Raw genomic sequence first — 26432 nt, 5'->3', positions numbered from 1 at the left:
GAATGTTTCTTGGAGAACTGTGAAAAATCTTAGCCCTTTCTTGAGGACAGGGCATTAGAGCCTCCAGTGAGGTGGAGTAGAAATCTACGTTGAGGCTTTCAGTCCTCCACATTCCTTCCCCCTGGCCTCCAGGACTCTTCCCTCAGTGCCTGCTCAGCCCCAGCCCAGCCCATCCTCAGATTCTTCCCCAGAGTCTCTAAATTCCATGTCAGAGAATCATGGAAAGTGGTCAGGGATACACTATCCAGGAGAACAATGAGATCACTGCCAGCACTGAGTCTATTGTTTTTATGATTAAAACAGAAATCACAGACTGCCTACAAAATGCCAGATCCTGCCTGTATAGAGATTATTTAACCCAGGAACAATTCTCCATAATAAGACTTTTATGTATCATGTCTACATTATAGGTGAGAAAACAGAAGCCCACCCCTCAAAAGTTAAATATTCCCAGGGTTTAATAGTTGGCTGGTAAAACAGAAACTTGAGCTAGACTGTTCAATTCCAACACCTGTACATTCTCCCCTTTAACTGTCCTTTGTGTTGCACCTTCTGAAAGCTAATAAAATCTGCCCCAGAGGCAGGATAGAAAGGGGGCTTGGCAAGTAGAACACCTGGCCCAGTTAGATCCTTGGAAGAGAAACCAAGAGGGCCCTCCTGGACTGGGACTTAGGCACTTCCCACCTTTCAGCCCCAATTCTGGCTGTGACTTAGGCAGGGCCCACAGTGGAAAGTAAAAATCTTTACCCTCTATTGAGTACTTCCTTCTCATTCAATACAGGCCTCTCATCAAGCTGTCAAACAGACATCATTAATCCCATTTTGCATACAGGGATGTTGAAGCTCAATTAGAGCTCTCAGCATCATATCCATGTGCTTTCCCAATAATGCCAAGCTACTGCCCTGCCTCTCTCCCAGTATCCTTTTGAATGATTTTTTAAGGACTATTCAAGGTTAATCTCCAAGGAATCCAAAATTTAAAAAACCCATGAGGGCTTCTCTAGGACTCAGGACACCTGACCAGCTGTCCCCACTTGGGTTCAGTGGGGAAGGGAGACAAGGAGGGAATGGAAGAGGGGATTTGTGACCACTGTTCTTACCTTGGCTAAACACACAGAATGTTCTGTGCCTAGAACAGTGGGGTGGGGGCCTCTGGTGCCCCTGCCAGCATCTGTGGGAACATCTGGAAGAAAATGTCCTTGGAGGGAAGCCCAGGAATACCTGGGAACCTCTGACTGTTACTGCCAGGCCATAGAGGGAAGGCAGTCCTCAGGGGTGATACTGTGACTGGCAGGACTACCAGGGCTCATCACTCAATTCATGGAGAGGGAACCTTCTCTTCATACTCTATAAGGGTATGATTCACACGTGCTAAGTCACTTCAGTCATGTCCGACTCTTTGCGACCCCATGGACTATAGCCCACCAGGCTCCTCTATCCATGGGATTCTCCAGGCAAGAATACGTGGGTTGCCATGCCCTCCTCCAGGGATCTTCCTGACCCAGGGATCGAACCTGTGTCTCCTATATTGCAGGCATATTCTTTACCGCTGAGCCACCGGGAAGACCCTAGAAGAGTACCACATTTACCCGAGTCATCTGCATTTTCTGCCCCTTATATCTTGCTTGTATTTTATAATGCAGATGAACCCTTACAGGGCCATTCTAAAAAGAATGGCCACAAACAGACTGGAAAGGTGAGAAAGTACAATTTCTGACTCTCAAAAGGCAGAGTGAGGCTCCCATCTCCACTCTCCTTCCCATCCCCGTTCTCCTCACTCAATCCAGTCTGTCCCTCAAAAATCAACCACAGTCATAGCTCCAAGCATTCATGGCCCTGCCCCTCCACTTCCCAAGTAGGACCAGAGCCAAGAAGGTTCCCACACACCTTCACATTTTGATCCTTATCAGAGACCTTCAGAGCTTCTTTGATTATCATCTATATGCAGCAGAACAGCCTGAACTTGGACTTTGATTAATATACATTTTTTTGTTTTTTTTCCAAATATCAGATTATGCCAGACTAAGCACCAGAGATACTAAAACACAGAGTAACAAGTCATGTTTCAGCCTTCCAGTGTGGGGGGTGGGGGGGGAGTGGGGAGAGAAATTGAGACAAATATGCAGCTATCATAACATGTTATGATAAATGCTAGGGCAGGGGTAAGTACAAGTGGCTCAGAACAAAGCAGACAATAGTTCACCAACTTGTCAGGCTCTGAGGAGGTAACATCTGAGCCAAGACTTGCATGGCCAGTCACAGTTAGCAGGGTTGGGAACACGGGGCCAGCAGCATTCAGTTAGATGACAAAACACATCAGTGCCTACAATGTGCCCAAAACTGGAAATAAAACAGTGGATGCAACAGAAAAGATCAGTGCTTCTATGGAGCCCAAGCACTAGGAGAGCCATAATAGAAAAGAACAAATAAGCAAGAATATTTAAGATAAAGATAAGTGCCCTGAAGATAAGACAGAGTGAAGGGATAGAAAAGGACAGAGGCAGGACAGCCCTATTTGAGACAGGGGGTCAGTGAAGGTTTCTCTGAGGTGGTGACATACCACTGAGAGATGCGTGATGAGAAAACACCAGCCATTCTAAGATCGAGGCAAAGAGCATTCCAGGCAGAGGAGGCAAGAGAAAAAGGTCTTCTGTTTTGGGAATTCACAGGAGGAAGAAGGTAAAGGTGGCCAGAGTATCAAGAGCACAGGAGAGTTGTAGGAAATGAAGTCAGAGAGGAGAGGAGGGGACAGGTCATGTAGGGACTTGCAGGGTGCGGCCAGGAGCTTTGATTTAATTCTGAGTGACTTGGGGGAAATTAAGCAATAGGCTTGATCTAATTTGTTTTCAGAAGTGCATTCTACAAATGCAAAGACCCAGAGAGAACGAGAACACACCCTGTTTGAAAAGCTGCAAGTGGTTCAGTGTGTGTGCATTTGTGGTGGGGCGGGGGGCAAGGGGGGGTGGTAGGGGAAGGGGGGACGCCTAAAGAGTGCAAGGCAGGAGAAGTCACAGCGTGGACACAAAATCCAGTTTTTTTAAGTGGGCTGAAGACTGAACCCTGATCCTAGACATGGACTGGGTCAGGATCGGAACCCCAGGAATTGTTCTAAGTTCTAGACTCAGCACAGCCTGACTTCTGATATAAAGTGTAGCATGAGCCCAGACCCCATTCAGAGCCCACACCCAACACAGGGCTATAATCTGACCCCTGATCATAAACCGAGCTTCAAGCACACTAACAACCTGGGTCAAACCAGCCCTGTTCACACAACAACCCCAGTCCAACTCTAGTGTGGTCCCAGCCCCATTTGCTCTCGACCCCACCACCTTCATTTAGCCCCATCCCCATCAGGCTCAAGATGGGTACCCCAGTAAACTGATCACAGGAAAATGTCTTAAAACTGCAAAGAAGCATCCAGCACCACCCAGGTTCCCTTTACCACAGGAGCACAGAAATTGCTGAGGCCGTCTGTCCTGAGTCTGGGGCCTCCTTCACATCCCCGGCCCCACTCCCTACTTCTGGCTCTCCTCAGCCTGGTCTCTCATTCACTTAGCAGGTCTAATGAGGGACCCCTAGCTGCAGGAAACCCACACCCCAGGAGTCACCTCCAGTCTCCCACACTCACCTCAATTGCACTGAAGGAACGAGTGCCCTTTTCTCCAGGACTCTTCCAGCAGCGATCTGGCAGGCTGCACCGTAGTTCCGCCCTCTCAGTCTCCGCCCCCTCCCTCGTCAGGCTTATTTATTCTGTCATATCTCCTCCCCTCTTTTGGCTTCTCCCTGCTGGGGGTAGGGCGCTGCTCAGAGGGTCTATCTGCAGATACCCCTCATACCCAACTGTGGGACTGATGTCCTTCTGGGCTGCTGTGTCCTGAGAAGGTGTGCTTGGGGTATGGGGAAGGAGGTGTAGTGGGTAAGGGGTCTCTAGAGTCCTCCCCAGATGGGCCCTGTGCCAGTTGGAGTATTTCTGCCAGGTCCCAACGTGAAGTTAGGGTGAATGAGTATGGAGAGTCTAGAGAAACTCATGTGTGTGGCCATGGTCTCTGGGAGAGGCTTTCTCCAAATTTCCCCCAGCCTCATCAAACTCAACCAGAGGAAAAGCAGTATATGTTTTCAGGGAGACCCCGTGAAACTCATCACCTGCCTGAAGCTTTCTCTGGCCTCCACCTTCCTTCCATGGGTGGTACCTGCTTGGTCCTTGCTGGGCCTGCATCCAGTGGACCCATCTGCCTTTCCCAAAAGCTATAGGGCTGCGTTTTCTTTATCCCCCGGGTTCTAGGGCCCGTCTCTAGCTAATTCATAACGTGGATCCCTGGGGACCATACATCTGACTTCTATTCCCTGGCCTTGAACTTCATGTTGAGAAAGGAGGATGTGGTTTCCTTAGCCCTCCCCTACCTCCAGCTCCAGCCATATAAGACCAATGCCATCTGGTTTCTCTCTTAAGGGCAAAAATAGTGAGAGAACATTTTAGAGGGTTAGAGATCAGTGGGAATGAGAAACTAAGTATGTCACATATTTAAATAATTTTTAATAAATCTATTAATAAAGCAGAGTGAATTTTCATTGGTTTCTCCTTGTGTTTTTACTGATCAATTTCACAACTGCAAGTTTTAAATTCACAACACAGGGTGATCTAAGTTATGCAAAATTAGACAATGTCAATCAGACAATTCCAATTCAGACCATATCAAAACTAGCGATTACAGATCTCCAGGTACCTGTAAACCTGCAGCCTGTCATTCATTGCTATCACCCTGCAGCCATCTCTGTTGCTTCCCTCAAACTCCCATGGACTGAGAAGGTGTGAAGGACACCCCAGGGACTTCTACCTCTGGCCAAGAGAGAATAACAGGAGGTAACATCCCACCTGAAGGAACCTAAAATAGACAGCATACATTGAAAAAAAAAGTCTGCAAGATACTAGATATCAGGCAATGAAGGACAATGAGCCCTGAGACATGGAAACAAATGGAGTGAACCTGGGGTTTCCCCAGCTTACTGCCTTGAGAGGTTCCCTGCTGAAGTCCAGGAAAGGAGAATGCAGATTCCAGAGGATATCTTAAGTTAAAGATGTAGAGCTGGTAGTCCAGGAAGCCCCAGCTAGCTAGAATTTGAAGACCAGGTATTGGAGGTGAGAGATCTACAGAGAGAGAACTCTAGAGACATGTAGAGGATCCTCTGCAAGAATCCAGCTGAGTACTGAGCCCACACGCATGTGAACAAGCTACTTAAGACTGGGGGCAGAGCCACCCGAAAAATTAGAGTTGGCATCCCCACCCAGGGTTCATATTGGGTCATAGATAGTGACTGTTCCTACCTGCCAGATTGGAGAACTTCAAGATTCACAGGGCATTGAGTAGAGAATACAGAAGGATCCTGCCTCTGTAGTGGGGAATAATTAACCAAATATTATCTGCAGTATCATGTGGATTTTAGATCATAATTGATCATCAATGAGTGGGGAAAGTTGTTTGTTGACTTTATAAAATAGTACCAGTCAAACTAAGGACTTTAATTTATAGAGACAGGAACAAGAGATGAGTGTGGATGGGGGTTGGAGGGGGTTTGGAGAGGGATAAGTGAATTTGGTTTATCTTAAGTAAGTAAACCACAACCCACTCAGGCTCTCCTTCTCTCTGAGAGGTCCCAGACAGACAGCCATTGAGCATAAAGTATGTCAGGCCCTGGAGACAGAGAAGCCTAGTCCTTTTCCTCAAGGGAGACAGACAACTATGTATAAGGGTATTTCATTTCTAAAGGAGATCAGTCCTGGGTGTTCATTGGAAGGACTGATGTTGAAGCTGAAACTCCAATACTCTGGCCACCTGATGCGAAGAGCTGACTCATTGGAAAAGACCGTGATGCTGGTAAAGATTGAGGGCAGGAGGAGAAGGGGACGACAGAGGATGAGATGGTTGGATGGCATCACCGACTCAATGGACATGGGTTTGGGTGGACTCCAGGAGTTGGTGATGGACAGGGAGGCCTGGCGTGCTGCGGTTCATGGGGTCACAAAGAGTCGGACACAACTGAGCGACTGAACTGAACTGATGGAAGATAAACATACAGCTTTCATAAAACTATTTAAGCTCTATGACAGAGGGATAAACATCCAGTTGGAAAATAAAGCTTTAAAGTTCATGATCAAGGGAAACAGAGTTTGTGGGAACCTCGGGGAAGCCCTTAATATAGTCTGGCACTTAGCCAAGTTTTCAAACCAGCGACAATTACCCCAGTCATCACCATTTATCAAAATAAAGAGATTCTAGAGGACTCCAAGATTTCCCAAGATCTCCTGAGAAAGAAGGCCATGAGTTAATATAAAACCAGAGATACTGTTGCCTGGATAAGAGACTAGCTTCTGGCCTTGGCACAGCAAGGCCTTATGAAAGGTGAAGTCTCTTGTCTGAATATTCCCTAAAATGGAATAAATATACCTCATTTAATCAGTTTTATTATTTAAAACCATTACCATCAACGTGTATCGATCACTGTCTATTTTCCATGTGTTTTCACATCTGTTATTCTACTTAACCCCCACAACCACCTGATAGGAGGTACATTATATTTCCTTTTTTACAGCATTTACAATTCCCAAAATTACTGAGGTGCAGTAGGTTAAGCAATGAGCCCAAATATTAAAGCTAGTGATCCTAATCTCTATTGATTCTAATCCCCACCCCACAATGTCTTTTCCTGATACAGCTATCAACCATGTTTAAAGGAACTTCTTGGCAAGGTTGTGATTTCTTTGAATTTCATTTGTAAATTTGCACATCACTTGTAAATCAGACACCAGCATGGGAAAATAAATGTCAACTTGTCTGAAGCTCTGTGAAAAAAATTTATTATGAGATAGTAAATAATAATGTTTTCATTAATAACAGTAAATCAGGATGGCCACACGAGGCCACACTGGTGATGCACTGCACAATATAGGAGCAGCATTCACGTGGACCATGACGTGGATATTGTTTCCTAAAGCCGTACAATGAGACAACCACGAATATGATCATTTCTTGCATGTTTCACTTTTCAGTTTACATAGGAGGTTCGTAGGATTTAAGCTTTACAGCATCACTGCCATTGTAGCTTCATTATTCAGAAGAGGAAATCAGATCCAGAGAGGTCTTACAGTATGCCATTTTATGATATTTCCAGGATTTTAACCTTATAAGTCTTACTTCAGTATTCTTTCATCTCCCTCAAATGAACCTACATTATTTTCTACCTATAATTCTTCACTGTGAACATTTTTGACCTAACAGTTTCTAAGTTCATTATGGCACATTCTTGTGCCTTATAATCCACAGACATTGGACAAATGAGTGCAATATGCCTTAATACATAGTAACCACAAACAATACATACACACACACATTTGTAAACATATACCCTTCAGATATTATATTCCATCTATCTATGACTAAAGACATATATATTACACAGAAGGATTTCATATCACAACTACTTTGCATCACAGGCATACACCCAAAGATAAACAAGCCAAAAGACACAGCCCTCCCAACACTACATATTCCACACACTTATGTGTATTATAGTCTACATTGTTATAAATATGCAACATTCTACATTCTACACCCTACCATTTATATATGATTAATACATTCTACATTTTACATATTAAATTCTACATTTACATATTACAAATATGAGGGGGAAAGGAGGCATCTATTCTCATTAGATACACATGCTCTACAACCATTCTCACATAGATGCATATCATATACCAACTAACAGAGGTCACATAAACACAGTAAGTGTGTAATTATAGACATTATCCACAAAATATTATACATGACAGGACACAGCTGACAGGCAGACCAGCTGGCACACATTCTGTGTACTCACACACACAGGCTAAAATCACATATAGCCACACAAACATACCTACATACTCACAGCTGCAAACAAGATAAACATCACCCTTACAGAAAAATAATCTCCAATAGAACCACATAGATGACATTGGCAGATTCCACATAAATACACGCCCATATATATAGAAACATAAACACTTCACGGGAGCTGTTTCTTTGCTTACTACCATCTCCCTCCCCTCCCTTCAATCAGCATCACACAAATACCTTTATTAATCCTTAAAAATGACTGTGTTACCTCTTTGGGATCCAAGAAAGAAGTTATAGTTAACATGTCTTCACTGATGCAGATACATGGGAGCAAAATAATAAAAATCATACATCAAGACTGGAATGAATCATGATGTGTATAATTTACAGCCTTTCCATGTCAAAATTACACGTATTTTCTAGTTGGGAGAGAGAAATAAGGTAAGGTCACCATAGGAAGGGAGTGTAGAGTGATCTCTACCCAGCATGTCCTGTCAAAATTGGTTCTTCTGAAGTGACCCATCTCTGGAGATAGAAATTGAAGGTCTACTTAGACAACTTGGAGCACAGAGCCCAGTGGGTTGGACGTTCCAATCACCAAGATGTTCAACAGGACCTGAACCCTGCCATCTTTGGTAGAGACTAAGGACACTGGGGAGGAAATCCTGCTCACCTGCCATTCTGTGAGAATATATGGAAGACTCGAGAACGAATCTCCTTGGTTTTGGCTCCATAGACTATAGGGTTAACCACAGGTGGCAGCAGTAGATAGATATTAGCCATAATCACATGGAGCAGGGAAGTGGGGCCACTCAGCCTGTGCACCACGGAGAGCCCAATCAGGGGCATGTAGAAGACCAGCACAGCACAGAGATGGGAGATGCAGGTGTTGAAAGCTTTGAGTGCTGCCCCCTGAGAGGAGAGCTCCAACACAGCCCTCAGGATGAGGATATAGGAGAAGCCAATGAAGAGGGAGTCGACGCCCATGACCGAGAGGATGATAAAGAGCCCGTACACCACATTGACCGTGGTATCAGTACAGGACAGCTTCATAATATCTTGGTGCAGACAGAAGGAGTGTGTGACAGTGTGCTTCCGGCAGTATGACAGCCGCTTCAGGATGAAGGGCAGGGGAAAGAAGAGTACAAACCCTCTGGTCAGGGCAGCTAGTCCAATTTTGGCAACCATAGGCCTTGTGAGTACAGAAGCATGCCGCAGGGGGTGGCAGATGGCCACAAAGCGGTCAAATGCCATGGCCAGCAGAATAGCTGACTCCATGGCTGACAGAGCATGGATAAGGAACATCTGGGCCAGACAGGCATTGAACTCGATCTCCTGGACACCTGTCAGGAAGAGGCTGACCATCTTGGGCATGGTGACGGAGGAGAGAACTAGGTCAATGGTGGAAAGCATGGCCAGGAAGAGGTACATGGGCTCATGCAGGCGCCTTTCCACACGGATGATGAGGATAATGGCTAGGTTGCCCAGGCTGGCCAAGGCATACATACAACACAGTGGGAGAGCCAGCCAAAAGTGGGTGTCAGGTCCCAGGCCAGGGATGCCCACCAGCAGGAAGCACGCTGGCTGGACCAGAGTTCCATTTGGCACAGTCATGGCAGGAACGAAGAGCCGAAGTTTCTGTATCCCAAGTCCGAGGTCTATGAAAGGGAAGAGGAGAAATATCACTCAGTCATGGTTCAGCGGAGAGAAAGGACTTAGGAAAGGGCACTGAAACAGTGACGGCGACAAACAGAATGTCTAAGTTAATTCCAAAACTTCAGTCTCATTCTGCTTTAATTTTTTTTTTTTTTAACATTTTTAAAAGACCTTTTATTTTATATTGGGGGTACAGCTGATTAACAATGCTGTCACAATTGCAGATGAGCAGCGAAGGAACTCAGCTGTACGTACATACACATCCCTCCCTTAGATTTAAGGGACTAGTTCTGATAGAATGCCTGATGAACTATGGACGGAGATTCATGACATTGTACAGGAGACAGGGGTCAAGACCATCCCCAAGAAAAAGAAATGCAAAAAGGCAAAATGGCTGTCTGAGGAGGCCTTACAAATAGCTGTGAAAGAAGAAAAGTGAAAAGCAAAGGAGAAAAGAAAAGATATAAGCATCTGAATGCAGAGTTCCAAAGAATAGCAAGGAGAGATAAGAAAGCCTTCCTCAGCCATCAATGCAAAGAAATAGAGGAAAACAACAGAATGGGAAAGACTAGAGATCTCTTCAAGAAAATTAGAGATACCAAGGGAACATTTCATGCAAAGATGGGCTCGATAAAGGACAGAAATGGTATGGACCTAACAGAAGCAGAAGATATTAAGAAGAGGTGGCAAGAATACACAGAACTGTACAAAAAAGAACTTCATGACCCAAATAATTACGATGGTGTGATCACTCACCTAGAGCCAGACATCCTGGAATGCGAAGGCAAGTGGACCTTAGGAAGCATCACTACAAACAAAGCTAGTGGAGGTGATGGAATTCCAGTTGAGCTATTTCAAATCCTAAAAGATGATGCTGTGAAAGTGCTGCACTCAATATGCCAGCAAATTTGGAAAACTCAGCAGTGGCCACAAGACTGGAAAAGGTCAGTTTTCATTCCAATCCCAAAGAAAGGCAATGCCAAAGAATGCACAAACTACCACACAATTGCACTCATCTCACACGCTAGTAAATAAATGTTCAAAATTCTCCAAGCCAGGTTTCAGCAATACATGAACCGTGAACTTCCAGATGTTCAAGGTGGTTTTAGAAAAGGTGGAGGAACCAGAAATCAAATTGCCAACATCCGCTGGATCATGGAAAAAGCAAGAGAGTTCCAGAAAAACATCTATTTCTGCTTTACTGACTATGCCTAAGCCTTTGACTGTGTGAATCACAATAACCTGTGGAAAATTCAGAAAGAGATGGGAATACCAGACCACCTGACCTGCCTCTTCAGAAACCTGTATACAGGTCAGGAAGCAACAGTTAGAACTGGACATGGAACAACAGACTGGTTCCAAATAGGAAAAGGAGTACGTCAAGGCTGTATATTGTCACCCTGCTTATTTAACTTCTATGCAGAGTACATCATGAGAAACGCTGGGCTGGAAGAAGCACAAGCTGGAATCAAGATTGCCGGGAGAAATACCAATAATCTCAGATATGCAGATGACACCAGCCATATGGCAGAAAGTGAAGAACTAAAGAGCCTCTTGTTGAAAGTGAAAGTGGAGAGTGAAAAAGTTGGCTCAAAGCTCAACATTCAGAAAACGAAGATCATGGCATCTGGTCCCATCACTTCATGGCAAATAAATGGGGAAAAAACAGCTGACTTTATTTTTCTGGGCTCCAAAATCACTGCAGATGGTGACTGCAGCCATGAAATTAAAAGAGGCTTACTCCTTGGAAGGAAAGTTATGACCAACCTAGACAGCATATTAAAAAGCAGAGACTACTTTGCCAACAAAGGTCCGTCTAGTCAAGGCTATGGTTTTTCCTGTGGTCATGTATGGATGTGAGAGTTGGACTACAAAGAAAGCTGAGCACCGAAGAATTGATGCTTTTGAACTGTGGTGTTGGAGAAGACTCTTGAGAGTCCCTTGGATTGCAAGGTGATCCAACCAGTCCATTCTAAAGGAGATCAGTCCTGGGTGGTCATTGGAAGGACTGATGTTGAAGCTGAAACTCCAATACTTTGGCCACCTGATGCGAAGAGCTGACTCATTTGAAAAGACTCTGATGCTGGGAAAGATTGAGGGCAGGAGGAGAAGGGGACGACATAGGCTGAGATGGCTGGATGGCATCACTGACTCAATGGACATGGGTTTGGGTGAACTCCAGGAGTTGTTGATGGACAGGGAGGCCTGGCGTGCTACAGTGCATGGGGTTGCAAAGAGTCAGACATGACTGAGCAACTGAACTGAACTGAACTGTCCTCCCTTAAACTCCCCTCCCATTCAGGCTGCCACATAACATTATCTGCTCTAGTTTATCATAGATGTACCCCCCGAGGGTCCCATTAATCTCACTGTGAAGCCCACCCAGGATACATGTGCAACGCCCTTCATTTCCAGAGCTGATGTTGCTGACCACATATCCTGCTTTTGGTCCCTTCTAAACCAGCACTGCCAGACTTGCACAAATCCTGCCAGAACCCAGCTTTGCTAGTGCATGTTTGGGTTAGGGTATGTCTGGGTTCAGAATTTGAGGTCAGTCTGTGCTTGCCTTTTAAAATCCATTCTCAACTGACTTCAGGGCAGGAAGTAGGGTGGGGGTGGGAGTGTCCATCTGAGACTCAATTTCAAGAGATAGGTTTGTGTTTCAGCTTGAGTAGCATTTCTCAGACTTCACTGATGGAATTAGCTAAAGCTGTTATTGAAAACACTGTGTCTCAGGTTCTACTCCAGACCCAGAGAATCGGATTTTCCAGGGAAGGGGTCCAGAAATCTGTTTAAAAAGAACAACAAATCTCTTCTGTCCGAGTGATTTTTTTTTTTTTTCTTCCAATTTTATTTTATTTTTAAACTTTACATAATTGTATTAGTTTTGCCAAATATCAAAATGAATCCTCCACAGGTATACATGCGCTCCCCATCCCGAACCCTCCTCCCTCCTCCCTCCCCATACCATCCCTCTGGGCCGTCCCAGTGCACCAGCCCCAAGCATCCAGCATCATGCATCGAACCTGGACTGGCAACTCGTTTCCTACATGATATTTTATATGTTTCATTGCCATTCTCCCAAATCTTCCCACCCTCTCCCTCTCCCACAGAGTCCATAAGACTGTTCTATACATCAGTGTCTCTTTAGCTGTCTCGTACACCAGGTTATTGTTACCATCTTTCTAAATTCCATATATATGCGTTAGTATACTGTATTTATGTTTTTCCTTCTGGCTTACTTCACTCTGTACAATAGGCTCCAGTTTCATCCACCTCATTAGAACTGATTCAAATGTATTCTTTTTAATGGCTGAGTAATACTCCATTGTGTATATGTACCACAGCTTTCCTATCCATTCATCCGCTGATGGACATCTAGGTTGCTTCCATGTCTTGGCTATTATAAACAGTGCTGCGATGAACATTGGGGTACACGTGTCTCTTTCCCTTCTGGTTTCCTCAGTGTGTATGCCCAGCAGTGGGATTGCTGGATCATAAGGCAGTTCTATTTCCAGTTTTTTAAGGAATCTCCACACTGTTCTCCATAGTGGCTGTACTAGTTTGCATTCCCACCAACAGTGTAAGAGGGTTCCCTTTTCTCCACACCCTCTCCAGCATTTATTATTTGTAGACTTTTGGATCGCAGCCATTCTGACTGGTGTGAAATGGTACCTCATAGTGGTTTTGATTTGCATTTCTCTGATAATGAGTGATGTTGAGCATCTTTTCATGTGTTTGTTAGCCATCTGTATGTCTTTTTTGGAGAAATGTCTATTTAGTTCTTTGGCCCATTTTTTGATTGGGTCGTTTATTTTTCTGGAGTTGAGCTGTAGGAGTTGCTTGTATATTTTTGAGATTAGTTGTTTGTCGGTTGCTTCATTTGCTATTATTTTCTCCCATTCTGAAGGCTGTCTTTTCACCTTGCTAATAGTTTCCTTTGATGTGCAGAAGCTTTTAAGGTTAATTAGGTCCCATTTGTTTATTTTTGCTTTTATTTCCAATATTCTGGGAGGTGGGTCATAGAGGATCCTGCTGTGATGTATGTCGGAGAGTGTTTTGCCTATGTTCTCCTCTAGGAGTTTTATAGTTTCTGGTCTTACGTTTAGATCTTTAATCCATTTTGAGTTTATTTTTGTGTATGGTGTTAGAAAGTGGTCCAGTTTCATTCTTTTACAAGTGGTTGACCAGATTTCCCAGCACCACTTGTTAAAGAGATTGTCTTTAATCCATTGTATATTCTTGCCTCCTTTGTCGAAGATAAGGTGTCCATATGTGCGTGGATTTATCTCTGGGCTTTCTATTTTATTCCATTGATCAATATTTCTGTCTTTGTGCCAGTACCATACTGTCTTGATAACTGTGGCTTTGTAGTAGAGCCTGAAGTCAGGTAGGTTGATTCCTCCAGTTCCATTCTTCTTTCTCAAGATCGCTTTGGCTATTCGAGGTTTTTTGTATTTCCATACAAATTGTGAAATTATTTGTTCTAGCTCTGTGAAGAATACTGTTGGTAGCTTGATAGGGATTGCATTGAATCTATAAATTGCTTTGGGTAGTATACTCATTTTCACTATATTGATTCTTCCAATCCATGAACATGGTATATTTCTCCATCTATTAGTGTCCTCTTTGATTTCTTTCACCAGTGTTTTATAGTTTTCTATATATAGGTCTTTAGTTTCTTTAGGTAGATATATTCCTAAGTATTTTATTCTTTCCGTTGCAATGGTGAATGGAATTGTTTCCTTAATTTCTCTTTCTGTTTTCTCATTATTAGTGTATAGGAATGCAAGGGATTTCTGTGTGTTGATTTTATATCCTGCAACTTTACTGTAGTCATTGATTATTTCTAGTAATTTTCTGGTGGACTCTTTAGGGTTTTCTATGTAGAGGATCATGTCATCTGCAAATAGTGAGAGTTTTACTTCTTCTTTTCCAATTTGGATTCCTTTTATTTCTTTTTCTGCTCTGATTGCTGTGGCCAAAACTTCCAAAACTATGTTGAATAGTAATGGTGAAAGTGGGCACCCTTGTCTTGTTCCTGACTTTAGAGGAAATGCTTTCAACTTTTCACCATTGAGGATAATGTTTGCTGTGGGTTTGTCATATATAGCTTTTATTATGTTGAGGTATGTTCCTTCTATTCCTGCTTTCTGGAGAGTTTTTATCATAAATGGATGTTGAATTTTGTCAAAGGCTTTCTCTGCATCTATTGAGATAATCATATGGTTTTTATTTTTCAATTTGTTAATGTGGTGTATTACATTGATTGATTTGCGGATATTGAAGAATCCTTGCATCCCTGGGATAAAGCCCACTTGATCATGGTGTATGATCTTTTTAATGTGTTGTTGGATTCTGATTGCTAGAATTTTGTTAAGGATTTTTGCATCTATGTTCATCAGTGATATTGGCCTGTAGTTTTCTTTTTTTGTGGGATCTTTGTCAGGTTTTGGTATTAGGGTGATGGTGGCCTCATAGAATGAGTTTGGAAGTTTACCTTCCTCTGCAATTTTCTGGAAGAGTTTGAGCAGGATAGGTGTTAGCTCTTCTCTAAATTTTTGGTAGAATTCAGCTGTGAAGCCGTCTGGACCGGGGCTTTTGTTTGCTGGAAGATTTTTGATTACAGTTTCAATTTCCATGCTTGTGATGGGTCTGTTAAGATTTTCTATTTCTTCCTGGTCCAGTTTTGGAAAGTTGTACTTTTCTAAGAATTTGTCCATTTCTTCCATGTTGTCCATTTTATTGGCATATAATTGTTGATAGTAGTCTCTTATGATCCTTTGTATTTCTGTGTTGTCTGTTGTGATCTCTCCATTTTCGTTTCTAATTTTGTTGATTTGATTTTTCTCCCTTTGTTTCTTGATGAGTCTGGCTAATGGTTTGTCAATTTTATTTATCCTTTCAAAGAACCAGCTTTTGGTTTTGTTGATTTTTGCTATGGTCTCTTTTGTTTCTTTGCATTTATTTCTGCTCTAATTTTTAAGATTTCTTTCCTTCTACTAACCCTGGGGTTCTTCATTTCTTCCTTTTCTAGTTGCTTTAGGTGTAGAGTTAGGTTATTTATTTGACTTTTTTCTTGTTTCTTGAGGTGTGCCTGTATTGCTATGAACTTTCCCCTTAGGACTGCTTTTACCGTGTCCCACAGGTTTTGGGTTGTTGTGTTTTCATTTTCATTCGTTTCTATGCAAATTTTGATTTCTTTTTTGATTTCTTCTGTGATTTGTTGGTTATTCAGCAGCGTGTTGTTCAGCCTCCATATGTTGGCATTTTTAATAGTTTTTCTCCTGTAATTGAGATCTAATCTTACTGCATTGTGGTCAGAAAAAATGCTTGGAATGATTTCTATTTTTTTGAATTTACCAAGGCTAGCTTTATGGCCCAGGATGTGATCTATCCTGGAGAAGGTTCCATGTGCACTTGAGAAAAAGGTGAAATTCATTGTTTTGGGATGAAATGACCTATAGATATCAATTAGGTCTAACTGGTCTATTGTATCGTTTAAAGTTTGTGTTTCCTTGTTAATTTTCTGTTTAGTTGATCTATCCATAGGTGTAAGTGGGGTATTAAAGTCTCCCACTATTATTGTGTTATTGTTAATTTCTCCTTTCATACTTGTTAGCATTTGTCTTACGTACTGTGGTGCTCCCGTGTTGGGTGCATATATATTTATAATTGTTATATCTTCTTCTTGGATTGATCCTTTGATCATTATGTAGTGACCTTCTTTGTCTCTTTTCACAGCCTTTGTTTTAAAGTCTATTTTATCTGATATGAGTATTGCTACTCCTGCTTTCTTTTGGTCCCTATTTGCATGGAAAATCTTTTTCCAGCCCTTCACTTTTAGTCTGTATGTGTCCCCTGTTTTGAGGTGGGTCTCTTGTAGACAACATATGTAGGGGTCTTGTTTTTGTATCCATTCAGCCAGTCTTTGTCTTTTGGTTGGGGCATTCAACCCATTTACATTTAAGGTAATTACTGATAAGTATGTTCCCGTTGCCATTTACTTTATTGTTTTGGGTTCGAGTTTATACACCGTTTTTGTGTTTCCTGTCTAGAGAATATCCTTTAGTATTTGTTGGAGAGCTGGTTTGGTGGTGCAGAATTCTCTCAGCCTTTGCTTGTCTGAAAAGCTTTTGATTTCTCCTTCATACTTGAATGAGATCCTTGCTGGGTACAATAATCTGGGCTGTAGGTTATTTTCTTTCATCATTTTAAGTATGTCTTGCCATTCCCTCCTGGATTGAAGAGTTTCTATTGAAAGATCAGCTGTTATCCTTATGGGAATTCCCTTGTGTGTTATTTGTTGTTTTTCCCTTGCTGCTTTTAATATTTGTTCTTTGTGTTTGATCTTTGTTAATTTGATTAATATGTGTCTTGGGGTGTTTCTCCTTGGGTTTATCCTGTTTGGTACTCTCTGGGTTTCTTGGACTTGGGTGATTATTTCCTTCCCCATTTTAGGGAAGTTTTCCACTATTATCTCCTCAAGTATTTTCTCATGGTCTTTCTTTTTGTCTTCTTCTTCTGGAACCCCTATGATTCGAATGTTGTAGCGTTTAATATTGTCCTGGAGGTCTCTGAGATTGTCCTCATTTCTTTTAATTCGTTTTTCTTTTATCCTCTCTGATTCATTTATTTCTACCATTCTATCTTCTAATTCACTAATCCTGTCTTCTGCCTCTGTTATTCTACTATTTGTTGCCTCCAGAGTGTTTTTAATTTCACTTATTGCATTATTCATTATATATTGACTCTTTTTTATTTCTTCTAGGTCCTTGTTAAACCTTTCTTGCATCTTCTCAATCCTTGTCTCCAGGCTATTTATCTGTGATTCCATTTTAGTTTCAAGATTTTGGATCAATTTCACTATCATTATTCGGAATTCTTTATCAGGTAGATTCCCTATCTCTTCCTCTTTTGTTTGGTTTGGTGGGCATTTATCCTGTTCCTTTATCTGCTGAGTATTCCTCTGTCTCTTCATCTTGTTTAAATTGCTGAGTTTGGGGTGTCCTTTCTGTATTCTGGCAGTTTGTGGAGTTCTCTTTATTATGGCGTTTCCTCACTGTGTGTGGGTTTGTACAGGTGGCTTGTCAAGGTTTCCTGGTTAGGGAAGCTTGTGTCGGTGTTCTGGTGGGTGGAGCTGTATTTCTTCTCTCTGGAGTGCAATGAAATGTCCAGTAATGAGTTATGAGATGTCTATAGTTTTGGGGTGACTTTCGGCAGCCTGTATCTTGAAGCTCAGGGCTGTGTTCCTTTGTTGCTGGAGAATTTGCTTGGTATGTCTTGCCCTGGAACTTATTGGCCCTTGTGTGGTGCTTGGTTTCAGTGTCGGTATGGAGGCAACTGATGAGCTCCTGTCAATGAATGTTCCTTGGAGTCAGGAGTTCCCTGGAGTCAGGGTTTAGACTTAAGTCTCCTGCTTCCGATTATCGGTCTTATTTTTACAGTAGTTTCAAAACTTCTCCTTCTATACAGCACCACTGATAAAACATCTACATTAAAGATGATAAGTTTCTCTACAGTGAGGGTCACTCAGAGAGGTTCACAGGGTTACATGGAGAAGAGAAGAGGGAGGAGGGAGTTAGAGGTGACCCAAATGAGATGAGGTGAATCAATAGTGGAGAGAGTGGGCTAGCCAGTAGTCACTTCCTTATGTGCACTCCACAACTGGAGCACTCAGAGATGTTCACGGGGTTATACAGAGAAGAGAAGAAGGAGGAAGGTAACAGAGGTGGCCAGAAGGATAAAAGGGGGGAATGAAAAGGAGGGAGACAGATCCAGCCAGTAATCAGTTCCCTAAGTGTTCTCCACCGTCTGGAACACACAGAAATTCACAGAGTTGGGTAGAGTAGAGAGGGGTTAGGGAGGAGACACAGGCGACCTGGTGGAGAAAAAGGAGGGTCCAAAGGGAGAGAGAGCAGTCAAGCCAGTAATCTCACTCCCTAGTGAAAAATGGGTCCTGAAGATTGGGTCCTTAAAGGTACAAAATTGGTAACAAATACATAAAAGCAAAAATTAAAAATCTAGAGTAGAGTTTGGAATTTCAAAAATACGATGTTAAAGAAAAGAAGAAGGAAAAGAAAGAGAGAAAGAACGAACAAACAAAAACAAACAAGGTCGTGAAAATTATAAAGAAAGTACAGGTACAAAATTGATAACTAATACCAGAAAGCGAAAATTAAAAATCTAGAGTAGAGTTTGGAATTTCAAAAATACGATGTTAAAGAAAAGAAGAAGGAAAAGAAAGAAAAAACGAACAAACAAAAACAAACAAGGTCGCAAAAATTATAAACAGAGTACAGGTACAAAATTGATAACTAATACCAGAAAGCAAAAATTAAAAATCTAGAGTAGAGTTTGGAATTTCAAAAATACAATGTTAAAAAAAAAAAAAAAAAAGAAGAAGAAGAAAAATAAAGAGAGAAAACAGACAAACAAATACGAACAATGTCACAAAAATTATAAAGAAAATACAGGTACAAAATTGATATCAAATACCAAAAAGCATAAATTAAAAATCTAGAGTAAAGTTTGGAATTTCAGATATACAATGTTATATAAAAGAAGAAGAGAAAGAAACAGAGAAGAAGAAAAAAAAAAAAAAAGTCACAGAAATTATATAAAAAAAAACTATAGGTACAAAATTGATAACATATACCAAAAAGCGAAAATTAAAAATCTAGAGTAGAGTTTGGAATTTCAAAAATACAGTGTTAAAGAAAAGAAGAAAGAAACAAACAAAAAAAAACAAGGTCAAAAAATTATAAAATATATATATATGAAGTTTGCTGAAGAAGAAAAAAAATAGGGTCTTTTTTTTTTTTTTTTTTTTGCAAAGTAATAGGTTATAAAAGTGAAAATTAAAGGAACAATAGAGGACTTAAAATTTTTTTTTTTTTTATTAAAAAAAAAAAAAAAAGAAAGAATGATCGTAAAAATAATAAAAATATATCTAGGGCTTTTTTGGGTTTTTTTTTTTGTGGGTGTTGTGGGTTCAGTTCATTTTTGGCTAGTTCCTTGGTCAGATTTATATTTCTCAAGATCTATAGGCCCCTTCCTATGTAGTCCGTAGTAACCACAGGGTTTTGATCTATTGCCTGTTGCTTCCAAGGCGTTTCCCTCTGTTATATCTTCTTCTGTTTGCTAGTCTCTTCAGTATCTGGTTTCCGCCCTGACTCAAAGGGCACGGTGGAGGACACTTTTTTTTTTTTTTTTTTAGGCTTACTTGTTCAGTCGCGCTGTGGGGAGGGAGGGAGGGATGCTGCAAACAAATAACACTGGCGTGGGCTCGCAATGCCTCAGCCACCCTGGGTCTGCCCCCGCTCACGGCGCGTGTAGCCTCCCTGTCCACACTGCTCGGACTCTAGGTTGTTCCGCCGGGAACAATCCGAGGCTGGCCCTGGGCTGCATGCACCTCCCAGGTCCAAGCCGCTCAGGTTCAGGCACTCGGGTAGTCCTCAGAGGCGCAGACTCAGTTGGGCCTGCGTTTTGTGCTCTTCCCAGGTCCGAGCGCCAATTTGCTCTTCCCAGGCGAGCGCCAATGCTGCGACTTATCGCCTCCCCGCCACTCGGATATCTGGATGTAAAACCGGCGCACCTTCTCAGGCAGATGTTGACCGTCCAGACCCCCAAGAAGTTTTAGTTAGCAAAGAAGCCTGCTTACAGTTTAATAGATAATGTCTCTCTGGGGCTGCGATTGCCCCCTTCCGGCTCTGGCTGCCTGTCACCGAAGGGGCAAGGTCTGCAGCCGGCTATCTCTGTTCAGTCCTTTGTTCCGTGCGCGGGCCTGGCGGTCTTAGGTTAGGGCTGGCTTTTCGCGTGGTAGGTATCCCACACTCTGGTTTGCTAGCCCAAATTATTTCGCTCAGATAGCGCTCAGGGTATTCAGGCCAGATTCTTACTCTCAGCAATGCAGCCCGCGCCGCGCCTCCCTGCCCAGCCCCGGCTTGCTAATGGCGGATGCAGGCATCTGTGCTGCTTCTCCGCTGGGGGAGTTACCGTAGGGCTCGCAATCTGCGAGTTTTAAATTGTTTATTTATTTTTTCTCCCTGTTATATTGCCCTCTGTGCTTCCAAAGCTCGGCACAGATTCGACAGTGAGAAGGTTTCCTGATGTTTGGAAACTTCTCTCTTTTTAAGATTCCCTTCCCGGGACGGAACTCCGTCCCTCCCTCTTTTGTCTCTTTTTTTTTTGTTTTTAATATTTTTTCCTACCTCCTTTCGAAGAGTTGGGTTGCTTTTCTGGGTGCCTGATGTCCTCTGCCGGCATTCAGAAGTTGTTTTGTGGAATTTACTCGACGTTTAAATGCTCTTTTGATGAATTTGTGGGGGAGAAAGTGTTCTCCCCGTCCTACTCCTCCGCCATCTTGGCTCCTCCCTCTGATTTTTTTTTAATCAGAGAAATTTAGGAAAAGTTGTTCTGGTGTTCTGGGAGGGAGGGAGATTCCAGCCCTTAACAAAGAATGAAATATAGTCTTTCAGTGGGATCTCTCAAGGCCCACATGAGTGTCATCCTCAGATTTGCTTAGCTGGAGTGTGACATGGAAGCCAGACGCAGCTGAGACATGAAAAGACAAATCAGTCCGCATTGCTGCCAGTGCTATGTGGTATCCACAGGCATATCCTCCTTCCTCCACTACCCTCCCTGGTGAACACAGAACGAGCTCAGCTTCCTTCCTCTACACAGACCACTCTGTTCTAAGCCTCTGTCCTGAGATCCAAACACATATAACATGTTTCCTCTTCATATTTCTACTTGGATAATCCAAGAGTTTCATACTCATTTTGTCCCAAATAGGACCCCTCTGAATGGAATCAGTGAGTCACTCATGTCATCCTGGTCAGGGAAGCTAGACCCATCTCTGCTCTTTCTCCTCTACTGTAATTTTGTTTTTGCAAGTAATCCATCATGGCTTTCTTTTTATTCAACATGTCCTCCCTCCCTCCCTCCCAACCTCATTATATCATTTATTCTGCTCTGATTATGAAAAGAACTTCCGAACTCACCTCCCTGCTTCCAGAATCAGATTCTTCCATCCACCTTCCACATGGCTGACATCTAAACAGAAAAACTGGATATGTCAGGCTCCTGTTTAGCAAGTTACAGGTGACTCCCACAGCCTTCAAGATCAAATAGGAATCCAACAGTCTGCATTCAAAGCCCTTCCCAGTGTGGATCCCACTTAACTTTCCTGCCAAGCTTCTCAGTTTGTTTCTTCATTTACCAGTTGCCACCACCACCACCAACATACACAAGTATTTTTCTCTGGGTAAATTAATTCCCCTTGCCTCATGTTTCAGCGAAAGGTGAGAAGCTAGAACTGAGGGGGTTCCTGGCAAAGGGGTAGACAAAGTTTGGAATGAGCCTCACAGCGGTTAGAAGGAATTCCTCTTTGGGAAGGTCACTGAACTGCGTCTGGGATCCTGACGGTGGGTTCCGGAACAGGGCGCGCTGGCAGGCTGTGTAAGCAAAGGGCAGGCTTCCTCAGGCAATGCGCCCTCCCTTCCCGGTCTCCGCGAACTTCCCAGGACCCGGGCAAGGTTCCCTTCGGGTGCCCTCCCCTCCCCACCCTGACCTAAGCCTGGCACACTTTCCTACAATGACGCTGCCCCAGGCAACTGCCCTTATATAGCTTCTCTGGGGGCCCTAGGGAGCGTGAGGGATGATGAACAGTGAACTTCGCCAGACTCCCTGGGAGCACCGCTCGGCTCAGGCACCCAAGGAAAGCCGAACCCCGACTCCTACCCCGGGGGCCTGCACTCAGTTACCATCTTAAGGCCCTTCAGGAGACTAGTGAGAGAGGGAGTACAGTGGAGGTGAGAGATTACCGGCACTGGAAGAAAAGAGCTACTGGAATGGAGGTGAGGGCGCTCATTTAAAAGTACACAGATGTGAATATTCTTGTTCTCTGCCCGGACACACTGTCCTCGGGGATCCAGAGCTGGGCTAAGGCACTGCCTCTCGCTTCTAGATGGTGCCCCCTTATGGTAATATAGGCGAATTGCAGTCTCGTCGCTGCTTGCTCTCGGACTCTGAGGACGATGAACTAAGGACCTAACTTACCTTGTATCTGAGCTCCTACCACTGCACTACGGCTGCCCCTAAGCTCTTTCTCCTCTCCCTAATAAGCCAATTATTTATTCCTCAGGCTGATAATAATACTCTCCTGTCCCCACCTCCCCATCCAAAATGAGACAGTGTAGAATGTCTATTTAAATGTGGGGCTCTATCAAGGAACAAACTTATGTCCAAATCTGGGCTCAACCACTTACCATTCTTAGCCTCAGTCTGATGTGAAAAATAAAATGAGATACTAGCAATTCTCCAGTGAATGATTGTGACAGAGGATGAGACGGTTGGATAGCATCACTGACTCAATGGACATGAATTTGAGCAATTCCAGGAGATAGTGAAGGACAGGGAAGCCTGGCATGCTGCAGGTCATAGGGTTGAAAAGAGTCGGACATGACTTAGTGACTGAACAATAACAACGAATAGGTATTTTCCAGTGAATTATTATGTTCATTATTATTGGTCAAAACAACAGGAAAAACCAACAAAATTGGAGAAAATCTAGTTGAGATAGTGTTAGAACAGCCAAAGGAAGCAAATACATTAGAGAGAAAGAGTGGACAGCAGTGCTGGAGGCTGCTGAGAGATCAAGTAGTTGGAGAACTGAAAATGAAAGGTCCCTGGTTACCTCGTGAAGAACTGTTGAGGTAGTTGGTAGGAATGGAATCTTGAATACAGCAGAGTGAGGAGTGAGTGAGTTGGGAAGAAATGGAGAAAGTGGCTGTAGACCACAATTTTGATAAGTTTGTATGGAATGAAATGGACTATACATGAAGTATTAATAGCTCAAAAGGAAATTTCTACAAATTTGAAGCTTAAAGAGATTAAACACAAGTAAATGTCAACAGGATGGAATTAGTAGCTGCTGCTGCTGCTGCTAAGTCACTTCAGTCGTGTCCAACTCTGTGCAACCCCATAGATGGCAGGCCCACCAGGCTCCCCCGCCCCTGGGATTCTCCAGACAAGAACACTGGAGTGGGTTGCCAATTAGTAGAGAGTCCTTTATTTCTCATATTCGTAGTGAAGTTCTTCAGTGCTGTGACCCAGGTAGACCCTCTGTCCTTCCCCCTCTATACAGTGACCATGAGAAATCTTAATTGCTCCCATATCATCCCCCAAACAGTCCAAACCAACACCCTAAACTCCAGACATGGTCATGCCTACTGGACATTATTTAAGCATCCCTCAGGCATCCCAAACTCAATGCCTCCAACCACGTTCACTATCTCTGATCCTCAGTCTGTGCCTCTAGTCTGTTTTCTGTTCTGTGTCTGCTGCCTCAGCCAGGAACCTAGAATCCATCATCTCTGCCTTCTCACTCTCTCTTACCTCTCTCTGATCCCATCCAATCAGTCACCAAGTTCTCTTTAATTTACTTCCTGGAAATCTTGTGAATCAGATTCTTTTTGTCCATGTCTTTTGCCTCCTAACCAAGATAATCTCTGCCTAGATCATCAGAATCATTTGTTTACCTGCCAGCCTCATAGAATATCTTTGCCATCAATTCATTGTCCACCAGTGTGATCTTCCAAACACATATCAGTTCATAACATCTTCCCATTGATTTTAGAATAGGAAGTTTAAATTCACACTTCATAATATAGCTATTAAAGCTTTCATGTGCCATCTCTGTGCACTTTTCCATTCCATCTTTAATCACTCTAACTCCCTGTCTGAGTGCCAAGTCCCAGACACATTGAAATTGGCCCCCTGCTTCAAAGTGCCAGGCTTTCTCACCTTGTAACTTTCACATATTTTCCCTTATGGTAAAAATACTCACCCTCCTCCCTGTTTTTATTAAGTTTTAGCTTTGAGATATCTGTTTAAACCTCCTTCCTTAGAAAGATCTTTCCTGAGGCCTAATTTTGATGGAATCACTTGACTCTTTTTCCCTTTGTTTCAAATAAACCCTTTAACATTATGAGATTAATTAGTCTCCATAATTCTGAGCAGATCTTATCCTCCTGTTTTTGGAGGGGGGAGATGGACACTAATGTGTATATTTAAAGGGGGAGATTTACAGAGTACTCTTTCATTCACTCTTAATGCAGAAGTTATTGGTCCTCATTGATGTTCACTCATAGCTCACAATTCAGTTACTTCAACTAAGGTGTGTGTAACAGGTAGATCCCTTAAATTGTTCTTAGTAGCATCAACTTGGCACAATTTTTGAATGAAGGGGTTTCATGGTCACTTTTAAAGCATTTTTTTTCACTTATTATAGTAATAAGAATGGTATTTTACTGAGTAAGGTGAACTTTTAAAATTGTAGTATATCCCTATATTTTTGTTTCAATATTTTTCTAAAGAAAAAAATCATTCAACATACACAAAATGTTAAAATGTCCAACCAATAATGGAGACCTCTGGCCAGAGATATACTCAAATTCTTGGCTTAGGAGGTGCTAAATTATATAAACTTGCTGATAATAATTCCCAATTGATATCATGACCCACCAAGTGTCCCTCAACAAGATCCTACACTGGAATTCTCTCTGCTCCTCAAATGAAAGTTCTCTTTTCTTATACTCACTTCCAAGCACTTGCTTTGTCTATCATAGTCAAGCTCTATGTCTCTCCTACACATACTAACCATTCTTACATTTCACTGTACGTACTGGTTCTACAAGGAAATCTTTCCTGTATGAAAATGTCCTCTTATTTCCAAAGGTATCCAAGCTTCTTTTGCAGATGAGAAATGCCATTGTTTTTTGTTAGGAAACACTGGTGGACAAAGCCACACAAGGCCACAGATAGCCCTCATGAAAAGAGAACATGGCTTTAAAATAAGTCTTTACATTAATAGTTTGAAATAAGACAAGAAAAAGAAATATATGGTATGAGAATTAGAAAAATACATGCAATCATTATCTGTGGATTAGTGATTTTATCACTAATTTTAGTGATTTTATCGGAGAAGGCAATGGCACCCCACTCCAGTACTTTTGCCTGGAAAATTCCATGGATGGAGGAGCCTGGTAGGCTGCAATCTATGGGGTCGCTGAGGGTCGTACACAACTGAGCGACTTCACTTTCACTTTTCATTTTCATGCACTGGAGAAGGAAATGGCAACCCACTCCATTGTTCTTGCCTGGAGAATCCCGGGGACGGGGGAGCCTGGTGGGCTGCCATCTATGGGTCGCACAGAGTCAGACATGACTGAAGCAACTTAGCAGCAGCAGTGATTTTATATATGTGTGTATATCTCCAAAAGAATAACTTAAATGGAATTTAATTGAAGAATTTAATTATATCCCCCAATTTTTCAAAACATTCAATGTAATCTCAGTAGTAGCCTAACAGATCATTTTGTACAACTTGACAAGCTTAATTAAAAATTTATAGCAAAATGTAAATTGCTGAAAATAGCCACCACACTCAAAATATTGGAACAATGTGGAAAGACTTGCTATATCAAATATCAGGGCTTATTATAAAGGTATAATAACTATGAAAGTGTGATATTGGTACAGAGTAGACAATGGGGCCAAGGACTTTCCACTAATAAAAGCCCATTTCCTTTATTCATTCTTGTGTCAATGGACACTTATGTTGTTTCTATGTCTTAGCTTTTATAGATAATGCTGCAGTGAACATGGCGGTGCAGATATATTTTTGAGGTAGTGATTTTATTTTCTGTAGATATATACCCAGAAGTGGGATTTTTGGATCATAGGATACTGAAAGAGGAACTCCCCAGGTCAGAAGGGGCCCAATATGCTACTGGAGATCAGTGGAGACATAACTCTAGAAAGAATGAAGGGATGGAGCCAAAGCAAAAACAATACCCAGTTGTGGATGTGGCTGGTGATAGAAGCAAAGTCCAA

General features: G+C 42.4%; 2 protein-coding genes across 3 annotated transcripts in view; both read right to left on the bottom strand.

Moving 5' to 3' along the window:
• The window catches only part of LOC113905571 (olfactory receptor 51E1), a 58946-nt gene extending 36952 nt beyond the window's left edge, over positions 1-21994 (bottom strand). Inside the window, exons 1-2 of the mRNA XM_027563081.1 lie at positions 21903-21994; positions 21539-21590 (exon numbers count right to left, since the gene is read on the bottom strand). Of these exons, the coding sequence (XP_027418882.1) occupies positions 21539-21568 (30 nt within the window). The 5' untranslated portion in view covers positions 21569-21590; positions 21903-21994. The remainder of the gene's footprint in view (positions 1-21538; positions 21591-21902) is intronic.
• On the bottom strand, positions 6832-21939 carry LOC113905573 (olfactory receptor 51D1-like). Of its 2 annotated transcripts, XM_027563085.1 has the most exons (3): positions 21903-21939; positions 21539-21590; positions 6832-9535 (listed from the first exon to the last, which is right to left on the bottom strand). In XM_027563085.1, the coding sequence occupies exon 3, from the start codon at positions 9489-9491 to the stop codon at positions 8547-8549; it is 945 nt and encodes a 314-aa protein (XP_027418886.1). In that variant the 5' UTR covers positions 9492-9535; positions 21539-21590; positions 21903-21939; the 3' UTR covers positions 6832-8546. The 2 variants fall into 2 exon arrangements, with proteins under 2 accessions (XP_027418886.1, XP_027418887.1); XM_027563086.1 differs by lacking the exon at positions 21903-21939 and having other exon boundaries at positions 21539-21626.
• Positions 21995-26432: the final 4438 nt, after the last annotated feature.

The sequence above is a fragment of the Bos indicus x Bos taurus genome, chromosome 15 (genome assembly GCF_003369695.1).
Source record: "Bos indicus x Bos taurus breed Angus x Brahman F1 hybrid chromosome 15, Bos_hybrid_MaternalHap_v2.0, whole genome shotgun sequence".
NCBI classification, from domain to species: Eukaryota; Metazoa; Chordata; class Mammalia; order Artiodactyla; family Bovidae; genus Bos; species Bos indicus x Bos taurus.
This window is presented reverse-complemented; position numbering and strand designations above follow the sequence as displayed.